The following is a 13,598-nucleotide window of genomic DNA, read 5'->3' on the forward strand; positions in this document are numbered from 1 at the left end:
CCCTGCCTCATTTGTGATGAATTTGTCATTTATTGTCACTTCGAAGGGCTGAGCTTAATTACAAAATTTACATTTCTTTAGAAAAATTTACCATTTTCAAGTTGTTTTTAAGTTTCTTGTTGCGAAAATATGACTATACGTATATTAAAGAAAAAATTAGTCGAAAGTTGTTTGGACAGAACTTCCCTCGCACTTAAAGTACAATGAAACTTATCCCACATTTTCCGTAATTTCTTGCACAGAAATATGGACTTCGCAGTTAAGCTCCACCCCTCTGTCTTACGACGAATTAAAAAAATCATCGCAATTGAGATGGGGCGGGTGGGTGGGGCTTACCCATTTCAATAATAAAGTACTTAAAATATCAAATCGTGAATTCGAGGTTAAAATTATGTTTTAAGTATTATGTTGTTAAAAGTAAACTCTATACATTGAGAAAGAGAAACCAAAGATTAAGCCCCGCCCACCCGCCCCTGTCTCAATTGTGATGAATTTTTCATTTAATATCACTCTGAAGGACGGAATTTTATTATAAAATCCACATTGCTTTAGAAAAATTTGCCATTTTCCACATGTTTTAATTTTCTTGTTGCGAAAAGATGACTACGTTTATTAATGAAAATATTGGCCGAAGGTCGTTGCGACAGAACTTCCCTCGCTCCTGAAGTACAAAGAATCATATCCAGCATTTTCCGTAATTTCTTGTACGGAAATATGGACTTTGCAGTTAAGCTCCACCCGTCTGACTCACGACGAATAAAAAAATTCATCACAATTGAGATGGGGTGGGTGGGTGGGGCATATCCATTTCAATTATAAAATACTCAAAGTATCAAATAGTGATTTCGAGGTTAAAATTATGTTTTAAGTATTATGTTGTTGAAAGTAAACTCTATCCATCAAGAAAAACAAGCCAATAATTAAGCCCCACCCACCCACGCTTATCTCAATTGTGATGAATTTTTCATTTAATGTCACTTAAAATGGCGGAGCTTAATTACAAAATTCACACTTCTTTAGAAAAACTTGCCATGCTATGTTACCAAAATTTTGTAAAGTTTTATTTTTGTAAATTTTTTTCTCTTTTTCGTTCCCTAGTTTTCCTCAAAACTAAAACTACAGACAACAGTATTGTATTCCGAAAATTTTCTGGGGAAATGGAATGAGCCGTTCCTGATTTAATTTATTTAGTAAAAACTCTTCATATTGGCACATTTTGGTGGAATTTATTCAGCAAAATTTTGAAATGACGTCATCAAATTTTTCGGGGAATGAACAGACACATTTCGATAAACAATTTACCATGCTTTTTATAACATTAAAACGTGTGGAAGATTTCAAAGTATGTATTCAGTTTTGCAATTATTGATTTATTCAATAAAATAAATTCACTGATTAATATTTTTTTTGTATCTAAAAAATATTAATGCAGTGACAAATCACAAGTATAGACTCATAATATTTTGCACATTTAAGGTAAGACGTCATCAATTTTTTAGGCGGTATGAGCAAATACATTTTGATCAAAAATTTGCCATGCTTATGAGTACGACAATTTTAAAACATCTCGCAAGATTTCAAAGCATTCGCTTTTTGCAAATCCTGAACAAATTAGTAAAACAAATTTATGCATGCATTAATTTTTTTGAGTGACCCTGTATAAGTAAATCCAAAAATATGAATGGAATGAGAATTGACAAGTATACTCATCATATTTTGGACATATAGGATTTATTCGGCAAAATTTTGAGCTGACATCATCAATTTTTTGAAGGAGTTAAGCAAATAAAAAAAGCAAAATTAAATTGCAAAATGTTTCATAATTTTGTTTCTTTTTTCCAAAAATCTGGAGGTTTCGGGTAAAAATTCAAGTGTAGGACTATGTTATTTTATACAATTTAAAACCCATGGACTGTGTACAATTTTGAACTGACGTCATCACATTATTGAGGGTTGATTAGACAAATTTTGGTTAGAGCTTCACCGTCTACATAATATTCCTAATATAAATACAAAATTTGCCAACATTCGACCCAATGCTTCCGGAGATTATCTATCAAATATAAATCCGGGACGGCAGACAGACGGACAGACAGTCAGACAGACGGAAACGGAAAACGGACTCGATTACAATACTTCCTCGGCTTACGCTCGGGAAGTAAAAATTAGTCGAAGGTTATTTCGACAGAACTTCCCTTGCTCCAGAAGTGTAGCCCAACAAAAGAAAGCAAAAAGGTTTGAAATTTAAAATTCAAAAAATAAAAATACCCAAAAACTGAACAAGTGAGAAATAGAAAAAACAAAAAAAAATCAAAAATTTAAGAACACTGAACTCGAGAAGCGGCACAACACTTGGCTTTGTAGTAAGCGCTTGACTGAAGTATGCGGCACGTTCATGGTATTCCATTAGCTTAATAAAATATTGTTTATGTTGTACAACTGTCCACCGCATTAACCAGAAAGCGATTCTCAAAAATAGTTCAGTTTACGAAGAGGATCAGTTCATGTCTGCTGTATAATTAGCTTTTACAGCGCGAATCGTTTGAATTATGCATTTTCCGTGGCTAATTAACGTCCTCATAAAAAGCACGGCACCCTTCTTTGAAAAATAAGCAATTTAAACCGCTCTTCATAAAAAGTTTGTGTAAGTCGTGTAACCGCGAATTTATAAATAGAGTCCGGGTCTGCTTCGTGTCTTTGGAACGCGAGAACTGAAATCTCGGAGCCTAAACACGGCGTCTGAAAAAATGCGAAGTCTTCTATTTTCACGTCTACCTTTCCACAATGAAATTTTAATAAAACCTGAAACTAATTTCCATTGACAGATTTGATTTTGGCGGGTGTTGTGTCGATAAAAGTTCCTGACACTTCCATCAATTATAATCGTTCATGGTGTTTAGTGTTTCACATCGTAATATAAAGGCTTTGTTGCACGATCAGATATGGTTTATTTTAAACGAATAAAAAAAGCTGGCTCGGCAAAGGTCCCCTTTTCATGTTCAACCTGTTGTGCACCTTGGTTCCTCTCTTTCTCTATCGACTGTCCTTTTCTCCGTGTCCCATAAAACAAAATACACTGTTTGAAGAGTGTTTTACTTATGTCCTTGTCTTTAATTCCGGCTGAAAGAAGATGGAATCTCTGAGCGACCGTGGAATAATGACGTGATAAGTTCCAACAGTTTAGATTTTATTGTTCGTTTTTCGACTGAGACGGGGTCATGGGCGAGACCCATATGGGACCGAGACAGAGACAGAGCAGGTAATTCGGATTAGGCCCGCTTTTAGTTAGTGGAGAATTTAAAGGGTTTATTCGTTTATTTAGCTCATTAGCGCGCAGAGAAGAATTTCTTCTTTGTGACATGAGAACTGACGCTAACACTCCGCTTCAACCTAACCTTAATTCGCAGTCAGGTTCACAATAGGAAACGTCAAATTTTGGCGCGCGGTTCGAAACGATCGGGCTATTTTCACACGTAATTGGCGCAATTGAGGAATTTCGTCTTTCAGCCGGGATACAGGAACTGCCAGATGTTCGTTTGGGACAATTTGAATAGCCGGGCTTTTAATCCATCATATTAACATCAATTAGCCAAGTCGGCTCGGATGTCTGCACAAAGCCATTGTGCTTCATCTATAGTGCTGTAATTGCTGTAAATAACGACCACAAAACCCAAATAGAGCCATCGTATCGAAAATTTTTTTGACAAGTAATCACGCCTCGAAATTGTTCGCCTATTTACTGTTTTAACTTACAGTTAGTTTCAATTTAGACCTTGTCATGATTAGTGGTGAATTTCAGATCGGCAATTTATTTTCTATTACGCGTTTCTGGGAAGATCGTGAGATTTCGTATTAGAGCGCCAAAAAAGGCAAAAAAGAACGTGCGCTTTGTTGCGCAGCACCCGAGGCGCTACTACTTCTTGTATTCATCCTGAGGATATTATAGGCCAAGTCAAATATTTTTACGCACATTACTCTTGAAAGCGAAACTTTTATCTAATTATCATGGTGGTTTACCAAATAACTTGACGGATTCCAGCTCGATTAGTTCGAGTTCTATTATTCCGAAGGCGGCCGTCAAAGACCGGCATTACACAATTCTACAGCCTGGCTGGGGCTTTAATGGTGCAACAAAGGCCTGAAGTCAACGACATACCACCGAATCGTCGTTGTCAGTCGCACGTCGGGGCAATTTCGCAACCTCGACTTATACTTAATACTTAATACAAAACAGAACTTACCGTCCATCTGAAGGTAAATGGCAAGACGAGCTTTCCCCTTTCGGGATCGGCAAGCGTGAAGGAATCGCGTCCCAGGACCACACTGGAGGTGTTCCCGAAGGAACACGAGCCCGTGCTGGTCACGTTGCTCTGGTACTCCTTCAGACAGAGCCTGAAGAAGGTGTTGCAGGACGCCGAACACCGTCCGGTCACTGGGGAGCGCGCACCACCCCCACAACACTCCCCGTTCGACAGTTCCCCTCGAGGGTTGGCCATCTCCAGAACTTGCAGTTCAAAGAAGCCGGAGCCATGCGCACGCTGAAACAAAAACCACAAAAAACAACCGTCAAAGCGAATTCTACAAGAAAAACGTTTATTAAAAGCTAAGTCGACGAACTTGACGGTGAAGCGCGACAAATCCGCTACATTTCGTTAGGTTTTTGCCCGGTTTTAACAAAGTGAATTAATCAGAGGTTATCAAACCGTGCAAAACAATAAGTTGTAATGACCGGTAAATCGAAAATAATTCAGCCAGACGAAGTTGTCAGCCACTTAAAATGCTCAATGGTCCAAGACGGTGGCGTCTACTGTCGACGTCGTCGACTGTGACGGATGTTTTTTCGGAGGCGGGGACCACACAGTCGGAGGCAGCGGGGACGCAGATTGGTCACGCTTCCGACGAACGCACTGGTCGTCGACGAAATTTGGCAAAAATTTTGATCAAGCCCTCTAAACATCACCAATCTGTGACCAAAACGCTAACGAGCTTTGTTCAATCAGCTACAACGCTCACTCATTATCATTAAAGACAACGCAGACGATCTGTGAAAATACGGATGATATTCGGGCGCGCTTCACCGTGATACGGAACCAGATCGAACCGAAACATAAATAAAAACCGACGACCAATAATCGATTTAAAAACGAAAGTTGGATGTACCATTTCCTGTAAACCCATCCAAGCGTTCACAAAAAAATGATAAATCTAATGATCACCAACTCATGACGTACAGGTGTCTAAAAAATTGGATGTTCGTCTACGACAAGTTTTTTGCATTACAAGTTCCATCTTCGCGATTAGCATTTAGAAATGGTTACGTGTAACATTTTTATGTCACTTTCCAATTTTCGTTGTTTATGTGATTAAAAACATTAGTAATCTTCAGAAAAAAAGAAACCGTTTTTCTCTTAATTGAAAAAGTGTTGCTTAATATGGGTCATTTGACTTTCAAATTATGTTATCACTTTTAAATTATACATAATACATTAGCATCACTTCGTTATCACATCTAAATTATTTGATCTAGCGTCTGGGCTGGTTGTGTATGTGTTAGGTCGGACAGGAAGAGTTAGCTCGTCAATAAAGTGAAAAGTTTTCTTAGAAAAGATACATAAATCAATTATTTAAATGCCATATGTTGGTGGCACGAACGTTGAATGTTTCACACGTAGATCGATGTCCATAAAATCCATGGCTATAAATTGAAATAGCCAACTTCAACCCTCCATTTATTTTCCATTCTTTCAGATTTGGCTATTGCTCAGACTCTCGTTAGAGGAGGTATAATAATTTTTTTTTTCTATGCTAAAATGATAGATCTCGACGTATTATACATCAAACTGAAGCTTTTTTTATGTTCGAAGCCACTGAAAACAGCCAAATCAAGCAAAAAAATTGTAACAAATATCGTCAAAAAGAGCCACTGTCTTCATAGAATCGCTTGAAAATCCTCACACTGACAAAGTAAGGTATTTTAAGGACTCCTAATGATTTTTAACAGGACTACTAGTGGAAAATTAGTGATATACCTGCTCCTTGGGAGTTTTGAACAAAACGAATAATTATTGAAAAAATTGCCCAAAACATCCAGACTTTTGAAAAAAAAAATAAATGTATGGTAAAATTTTGAAAATTAATTTTCGCATTTTAGTTCCATCAAAGACAAATATAAATGATATTACTGAAATGATATTAAACCCGACTTAAAGAAATGAATACGGCTCCTAATGCAATGGAAGATGCGTCAGTTTTTAAAATAAAACTGAAGTTTTACTAAAGCATTTTTCAATGTTTCAAAAGGGTTCTGACATTCCACGTTACAGCTAAATTGCACATTTTTCTTGCATTTTTTTTTTTCTCTTCTTCGTTCTCTATTTTTTCTCAAACCAATACAATAATGCTTCAAACATATTTCACTCCGCAATTTCTTGTACAGAAATATGGACTTTGCATTTAAACTCCACCCCTCGGTCTCAGGACGAATAAAAAAAATCATCACAATTGCGATGGGGCGGGTGGGCGGGCCTTATCTATTTCAATGATAAAATACTTAAAATACGAAATGTTGAATTCAAGGTTAGTATTATGTTTTAAGTATTATGTTGTTGAAAATAAAGTCTATACATTAAGAAAAAGAAGCCAATATTAAGCCCCACCCACCCGCCCCTATCTCAATTGTGATGAATTTTTCATTTATTGTCACTTTGAAGGATGGATCTTAATTACAAAATCCACATTGCTTTAGAAAAATTTATCAAAATTTGAATTAGAAAAATTTGGTTGAAAGTTGAAGAACTTCCCTCACACCTAAAATATAATGAATATTTTATTATTTTCGATTTGAGTTTTTACTTTAAACAATTTTGTGATGACGTCATCAATTTTTTGGAGGTGATAAGCAAATATATTTTGATTAAAAATTTATTATGTTTATCATAACTTTAAAACATGTGCAAGATTTAAAAGCATTCGGTTTTGCAGATTCAAAATTAAATTGCAAAATGTTGTTTTATACAATTTAAAAATCATTTACTATGTACAATTTTGAAGTGACGTCATCACTTTGTTGGTGGGGATAATTAGACAAATTTTGGTTAGCGTTTTACCATCTACATGATATTCCTAATATAAATACAAAATTTGCGTATTTTTAGAATTTTCATTTTGATCTTCTAATTTTCCGAATTCTCAATTTTCCTTTTTTTGGATTGTTCAAATTTTCGATATATCGGAGATTCGAATTTTCATCTTGATTTTTTGATTCTTCCAATTCTCAGTTTTTCGTTTTTTTGATTGAATAATTTTTCCATTTTTTGATTTTTCGATCTCCGGGTTTTCGGTGTTTCGATTTTTCGAATTTTCAATTTCTCAATTTTTTTTTTTTTTTGTTTCTGCATGTTTTAATTTCTTAATTGTTCGATTTTTCATTTCGATTTTCGAGTTTTAGGTTTATCGAATTTCCAATTCTTCAATCTCGATGTTTTAAGTTTTTAGATTTTTTCGATTTTTCGAATTCTTAATTTTTCATTTTCTCGATTGTTTGATTTTTCCAAATTATGTTTCTCGATTTTCAATATTTACGTTTTTCACATTTTTGCTTTTTTCATTTTTCGAATTCTCAATTTTTCATTTTTCGGTTGTTCAATTTTTCCTTTTTTTTTGTAAGAAGCTTCTCGAGGGTCCCATTTGTCTTTTTTAAAAAAGCGGTGAAACCTTCTCGAGGGCCCCAACTGTCTTTTTTTCATTTTAAAAAATGTGAAACCTTCTCGGAGCCCCAAATATCTTTTTTTTAAGAAGCTGAAACCTTTTTTTTTACACCGTGCCTAGTACTTTCTATATTGTTTTTCCTCCATAGAGGTTATCATAAAAAACTAAAATTAAAATTTCACAATCGGCCCACTATTTTCGGGAATTATTTGTCTAACAAAAATCCGAGACGGTCAACAGACGGACAGACAAATATACGCAAACGGGCGACCCAGTTCTTCGTTCTCTAGGGGACATGAAAGGTGGAGAAAACGTAACCCACTAGGAAAATAGAGGACGGGTGGGTGGGGCTAGTGCTTGCTAAGATAAGACTGATTTTGGAAGATGATATACCTTCCATGAAGATAGAGGGCGGGTGGGCGGGATTAGTACTTGCTAAGGTAAGACTGATTTTGACAAATGATATTACCTCTAAGAAAATAGAGGACGGTTGGGCGGGGCTATTATATTTCCTAAGATACGACTGATTTTGACAAATGATACACCCTCTAGGAAAATAGAGGGCGAGTGGGCGGGGCAAGTACCTCTAAGATATGACTGATTTTGGAAAATAACATACTTTCTAAGAAAATATAGGGGGTATGTTATTTTCCAAAATCAGTCGTACTTCAAGAGGTACTAGCCCCGCCCACTTGCCCTCTGATTTTGGCAAATGATATACCCTCTAGGAAAATAGAGGACGGGTGGCTGGGGGTAGTACTTGCTAAGATAAGACTGACTTTGGAAGATGATATACCTTCCATGAAGATAGAGGGCGGGTGGGCGGGGTTAGTACTTGCTAAGATTAGGCTGATTTTGACCAATGATATAGTCTCTAAGAAAATAGAGTGCGGGTGGGTGGGGCTAGTATATTTCCTAAGATACGACTGATTTTGGCAAATTATACATCCTCTAAGAAAATAGGGGGCGAGTAGGTGGGGCTAGTACCTCCTAATATATGACTGATTTTGGAAAATAGTATACCCTCTAAGAAAATATAGGGAGCGTGGGAGGGGCTAGTACTTGCTAAAATAAGACTGATTTTGACAAATGATACACCCTCTAGGAAAATAGAGGGCGAGTGGTCGGGGCTAGTACCTCCTAAGATATGACTGATTTTGAAAAATAACATACCTTCTAAGAAAATATAGGGGGTATGTTTATCAGTCGTATTTTAGAAGGTACTAGCCCCGCCCACTCGCCCTCTGATTTTGGCAAATGATACACCCTCTAGGAGAATAGAGGACGGGTGGGTGGGGGTAGTACTTGCTAAGGTAAGACTGATTTTGGAAGATGATATTCCTTCCATCAAGATAGAGGGCGGGTGGGCGTTATTAGTATTTGCTAAGATAAGACTGATTTTGGCAAATGATACACCCACTAAGAAAATAGAGGACGGGTGGGTGGGGCTAGTATATTTCCTAAGATACAGCTGATTTTGGCAAATGATACACCCACTAAGAAAATAGAAGGCGGGTAGGTGGGGCTAGTACCTCCTAAAATATGACTGATTTTGGAAAATAGCATACCCTCTAAGAAAATATGGGGAGCGCGGGAAGGGCTAGTACTTGCTAAAATAAGACTGATTTTGACAAATGATACACTCTCTACGAAAATAGAGGACGGGTGGGTGGGAGTAGTACTTGCTAAGGTAAGAGTGATTTTGGAATATGATATACCTTCCATCAAGATAGGGGGCGGGTGGGCGGGATTAGTACTTGCTTAGATAAGACTGATTTTGGCCAATCACATATCCTCCATGAAAATGATTGATTTTTGTTTTTTTTTTTGTCTAAGATTGTCTTCAGACATTTTTAAAAACAGGCATCCAGGGATAGTTTTTCAAATTCTTTCAAAAATAAAATACCAGGGCTTTTTCAGTTCGCGAATTTTTAGTTGGGGCAAACATCTTTTGAGACGTCTGTAAAAGCAGCTCTAAAGTTGAAAACTGGATTTTGAAATAAATAACTTCGTTTTTTAGCATAAAAAAATATTTGTTACAGCTCGAAGTAACTTTTTGACAAAAGATTCAAGATGTAGAACATATCACAAAATATCTATCGGTTGCGAAAACAACAAAAATATACCTAGTCCTTGATCTAGAATTCACACAAATAATGGTGATCACAACATCGTTATAAATATTATTAGTTATTACCTTTCAATACGCACGTCGGACGAAAAGTACTCTGTATGCAAGGTTCTCGTTTCGAATTAAAAATTTTCTGTAATCAAACAAGGAAATTTTTATTCTTGTCCACTTTATTCTATCGAAGTGTTCAGGGATCATGGAAACTCGTAGCGAGGAGGCGGAGCGGTCTAACGCCCCTCACTACTGTAACTTTCGACTATTAAATACTTCATAGATTTTTCTTTAGCAAATAGTTTATTAGTTAACGTTTTAATATGTTGCGTAGATAGATTTCTACCAACGGAAGAGCTTTGAATTTTATTCAGATTCTAAAAAAAAACGCGGCCCGAACCTTTTGCTTATTTGAATAGTTTAAAATTTGCAATTTAAATGTGATGATTCGCGACTTTCAACAAATTATGCATTCAGTGCAATTATAGGTACGATCATTAAAAGTTATGGAAAAATGATAATTGGTGTGCGGTAATAATTGTGCATTGGAGCATCAATACTTTTACAGGAGGAATTTTAGTAATTGAAATTCCTTTCCCCACAATTACTTTGCAGAAATGAGATCTAGGCTACATATTTAATTCATTAGAATATTACGTATCTAATTGAACTTAAAGCGTTATGGCGCTTTCAGACGACCAAGTTGCCGCTCAACGAAACGCGGACGTCAGTAACCACCCTCCGCAAATTTCCAGAAGACCTCCAGCAATGCTGATGCATGCACACCAAAAAAAAAAAAAATCACAACGGCACCTGTAAGCCCGCAGCATCCGCATATAAAGTACAGATTAAACGCCGAAAATCGCCACTTTTCCACCGATAAACTTTTTGTATTTTAATAAACTACAAGGTTGTCACGATTCTGGGAATTTAAATCGATCGCTTATAAATCACCTTTTTTCTCTCTTGCTCATATACACGGACATAAAAACCTTTACGACTTCGACTCTTCGATATAGTTCAAAGCGCTGCCGCAATAAAGATCAAAAAATCCTACAAAGTTAACGCTAAGCGATTACTTTTTTGCTTCGTAGACGACCAGAAAGAGCGATAGCGAGATAAACGTACAGAGTGAGTCATGAAATGTGCACCCACGGGATACTTCTTCTTCTCTGAGGTAATTTAAAAGGTGACGACTATATTTATTCTTTGTCACTGTTTGTCATAAATCGTCATGACATAATTTTCAAAAAGACAATTTTTAAAGCAAGCCCCGCCCAGTTGTATTCCAGACAGCCAGAGTCAACTCCTTCGACCATACAACCATCCGGCTAATTTTCCCTCAAACTTGCCCGGTACGTCCAAATGACAAAGAACGCCCGTTGATGCGCAACAACCTCTTCACGAAGAATGTTCATCCTGATTCAGTGCGAGAGAAACAATGGGTCCTGAGATCCGACCGGCGATAACCGGGCTATCTACTCGGTTGCCATACCCGATTAGCATCCAGGATATTCGTAGAAAGTGTAGAACAACGACGGATCTATTTCGCAAAACAGGAAATCAGCGGTCTGGTGGAATTGCTCTTCTTCTTTCATTTGTTGACGTGATGGAACGAAGAAGAAGAACTCGGCTCGGTTCTCAGGCATCGGTAAAGTCGTTGGGCATAATCAATGTATTATTAAATCTCATGTCGATATAATTGGCTGGAATAAAATGAGTGGGCAATAAAACGGTTTTGAGCCGTGTTTTTGAACCGAGCCAAAGCTGATGGTAAGCCAGTTCGCGTTTCTGTTATTAATGGTTACAACTCGCATACAAGCTCCACTTATTATAGGTAGTCGCTTATTATTGTTATTGTTGGATTGTTGGATAAAGTGGTCTTGTGGAGTTATTAGTTGCGCAAGGAAATGGCTTTGGCCTGTCGGTGTCGTCGGTCTTTGTGAGCACTGGGTTAAAGTTTTCCGAGAGATGGATGGCGGGCTTTATTTCGTAAAGTCAATATTTAAAGAAACAGCCGTTGCCCGTAAATAATCTCTTAATCTATTTGTTGATAATAGATAGTTTTTCGATTTCATATTTTTCTAGGAATATTTGAAGAAATTTTTGTTTGTTTATTAATGATTCAGCGGAAAGATTTCTTCCCCAAAGAATGAAATTGGTTACATCCCATTTTAACGAAAACGTTTTATTATCCACTCATATTTTGCCTTCACTGTGTGAATCGAGATTGTGACGAATTTTTTATTAAGAAACAATGTGTGTTTTGTGTTCTGATTATTACGCGCTAAATGTGGTAGAAAACAAAGGCGGTAGCAAAACAAAGTCACTACAAACACAATTGTCAACCTTTTTTTTGTTTTGGGGTATTACACTGTAAAATCTAGACAAATTGTAGTGTAATTAAATAATTTAATTTATTCTAGAAGAACAGTGCCTCGTATTTACTTTCACAACTCACTGTATAATAAAATCTTTCACTTTTTTTTTTTAATAAGTGACAATTTTACTTGTATGTAATTTAATAGGTGAGGATGTGGTTTCTAAACAATCAACATCAAATTTTCAAATGTGAAGGTATTTATATAATTTTACGTTCACTTTTTTTGCAAACCGTATAATAACCACAGTTCTGTTGCGTGCGTGGAGTCTTCATTTCATACAAGTAACAAATGTAACAATGTAACAAAGTCCCAACCTTGGCTATTATCCTCCATAGCAGATAGACAGATAATTCCTGTTCTTAACGCAGTGATTGTCAAACAAGAAGTCCTTTTGAAACGAGAAAGAAACTCCTCTCCAGTTCTCCATGTCACACACGATATTATAGTTGAATCAAGTCCAAGATTCCGTTATTTATAAATATAAAATTACTACTAAAAATACAAATGACTAAGAGCAAAATTCTGTGTCCGGTGTAAGTTATAGATTGATTTTTCGCGTGGACAATTGGTTCCTCAGGAATTATTTTCTGATTTCTACATTACTGTAAATGTCATTTAATATCGTAAACCCAAATAGTTTGAGGATCATCTTACAGCGCGTATGCAAATGTACGGTCAATAAAAATTGCACCGAAGGTTTTATTTTACAGAGAGAAGACTTAATTAATTGCTAATTATCTGAAAAAGTTTTTAATCTTGTTGGTGAAATCTGTTATTGCCGACTGTACACCATGTTCCCGGATTGAGGTAACAAAAAGATGGATTTTTTTAAAGAAAAAAGTCAAAAACTCTTTTCTACGATCGAGGAAGTGAGTTATAAACGACGTAGAAAAAATGTTGTATGCAAAACGCGCAAAAGTGATTGCACTTAATGTGTTGTCCACCGCGGCCTACACGTTGCATGTAATAAACAGTCACTTTTTGCACTTGTTGCATAAATAACTATTAAATAATACAGACGTTTTAAAATAAATCAACTTGTATCGAACTAATTTAATTTAAGAAAATAAAAATGTCTTTATTTATACACATGTTTATACTACTGTAGTTTTAATTACATAATTATTTTTTAGAAAATCACAATTAATTTTTTTTACCTCGTTTAAACTCAATCCGAGGACATACTCTACATTTATAAAACTTCTTCGATTTTGTTTTTTAATTAATGAACGCAAACTATTTTTTTTTTCTTAAACAGAGATTATCTAAAAAAAAAAATGGTTTAGACACAGCTTCTCTCACCACTAAAGTTCAATTAAACAAATTCAGTTGTTTAGAAAAAATAATGTAGATATGTAATATCAATCCCAGGACAGGAAAAAACT

The 13,598-nt window shown here is 36.0% G+C and overlaps 2 protein-coding genes across 3 annotated transcripts in view; one reads left to right on the plus strand and one right to left on the minus strand.

Annotated features, from left to right (window-relative positions):
* LOC135124348 (protein jagged-1b) overlaps positions 1–13,598 on the minus strand; it is a 201,443-nt gene that overhangs the window by 165,147 nt on the left and 22,698 nt on the right. The window contains exon 2 of the mRNA XM_064049350.1: positions 4,242–4,538. Coding sequence (XP_063905420.1) covers positions 4,242–4,538 — 297 coding nt within the window. The remainder of the gene's footprint in view (positions 1–4,241; positions 4,539–13,598) is intronic.
* LOC135124354 (senecionine N-oxygenase-like) overlaps positions 1–13,598 on the plus strand; it is a 433,910-nt gene that overhangs the window by 159,441 nt on the left and 260,871 nt on the right. The window lies entirely within an intron of this gene.

This window comes from Zophobas morio, unplaced genomic scaffold, assembly GCF_036711695.1.
Source record: "Zophobas morio isolate AGI-343-1 ecotype UQ-CSIRO unplaced genomic scaffold, CSIRO_AGI_Zmor_V1 ptg000007l, whole genome shotgun sequence".
Classification (NCBI taxonomy): domain Eukaryota; kingdom Metazoa; phylum Arthropoda; class Insecta; order Coleoptera; family Tenebrionidae; genus Zophobas; species Zophobas morio.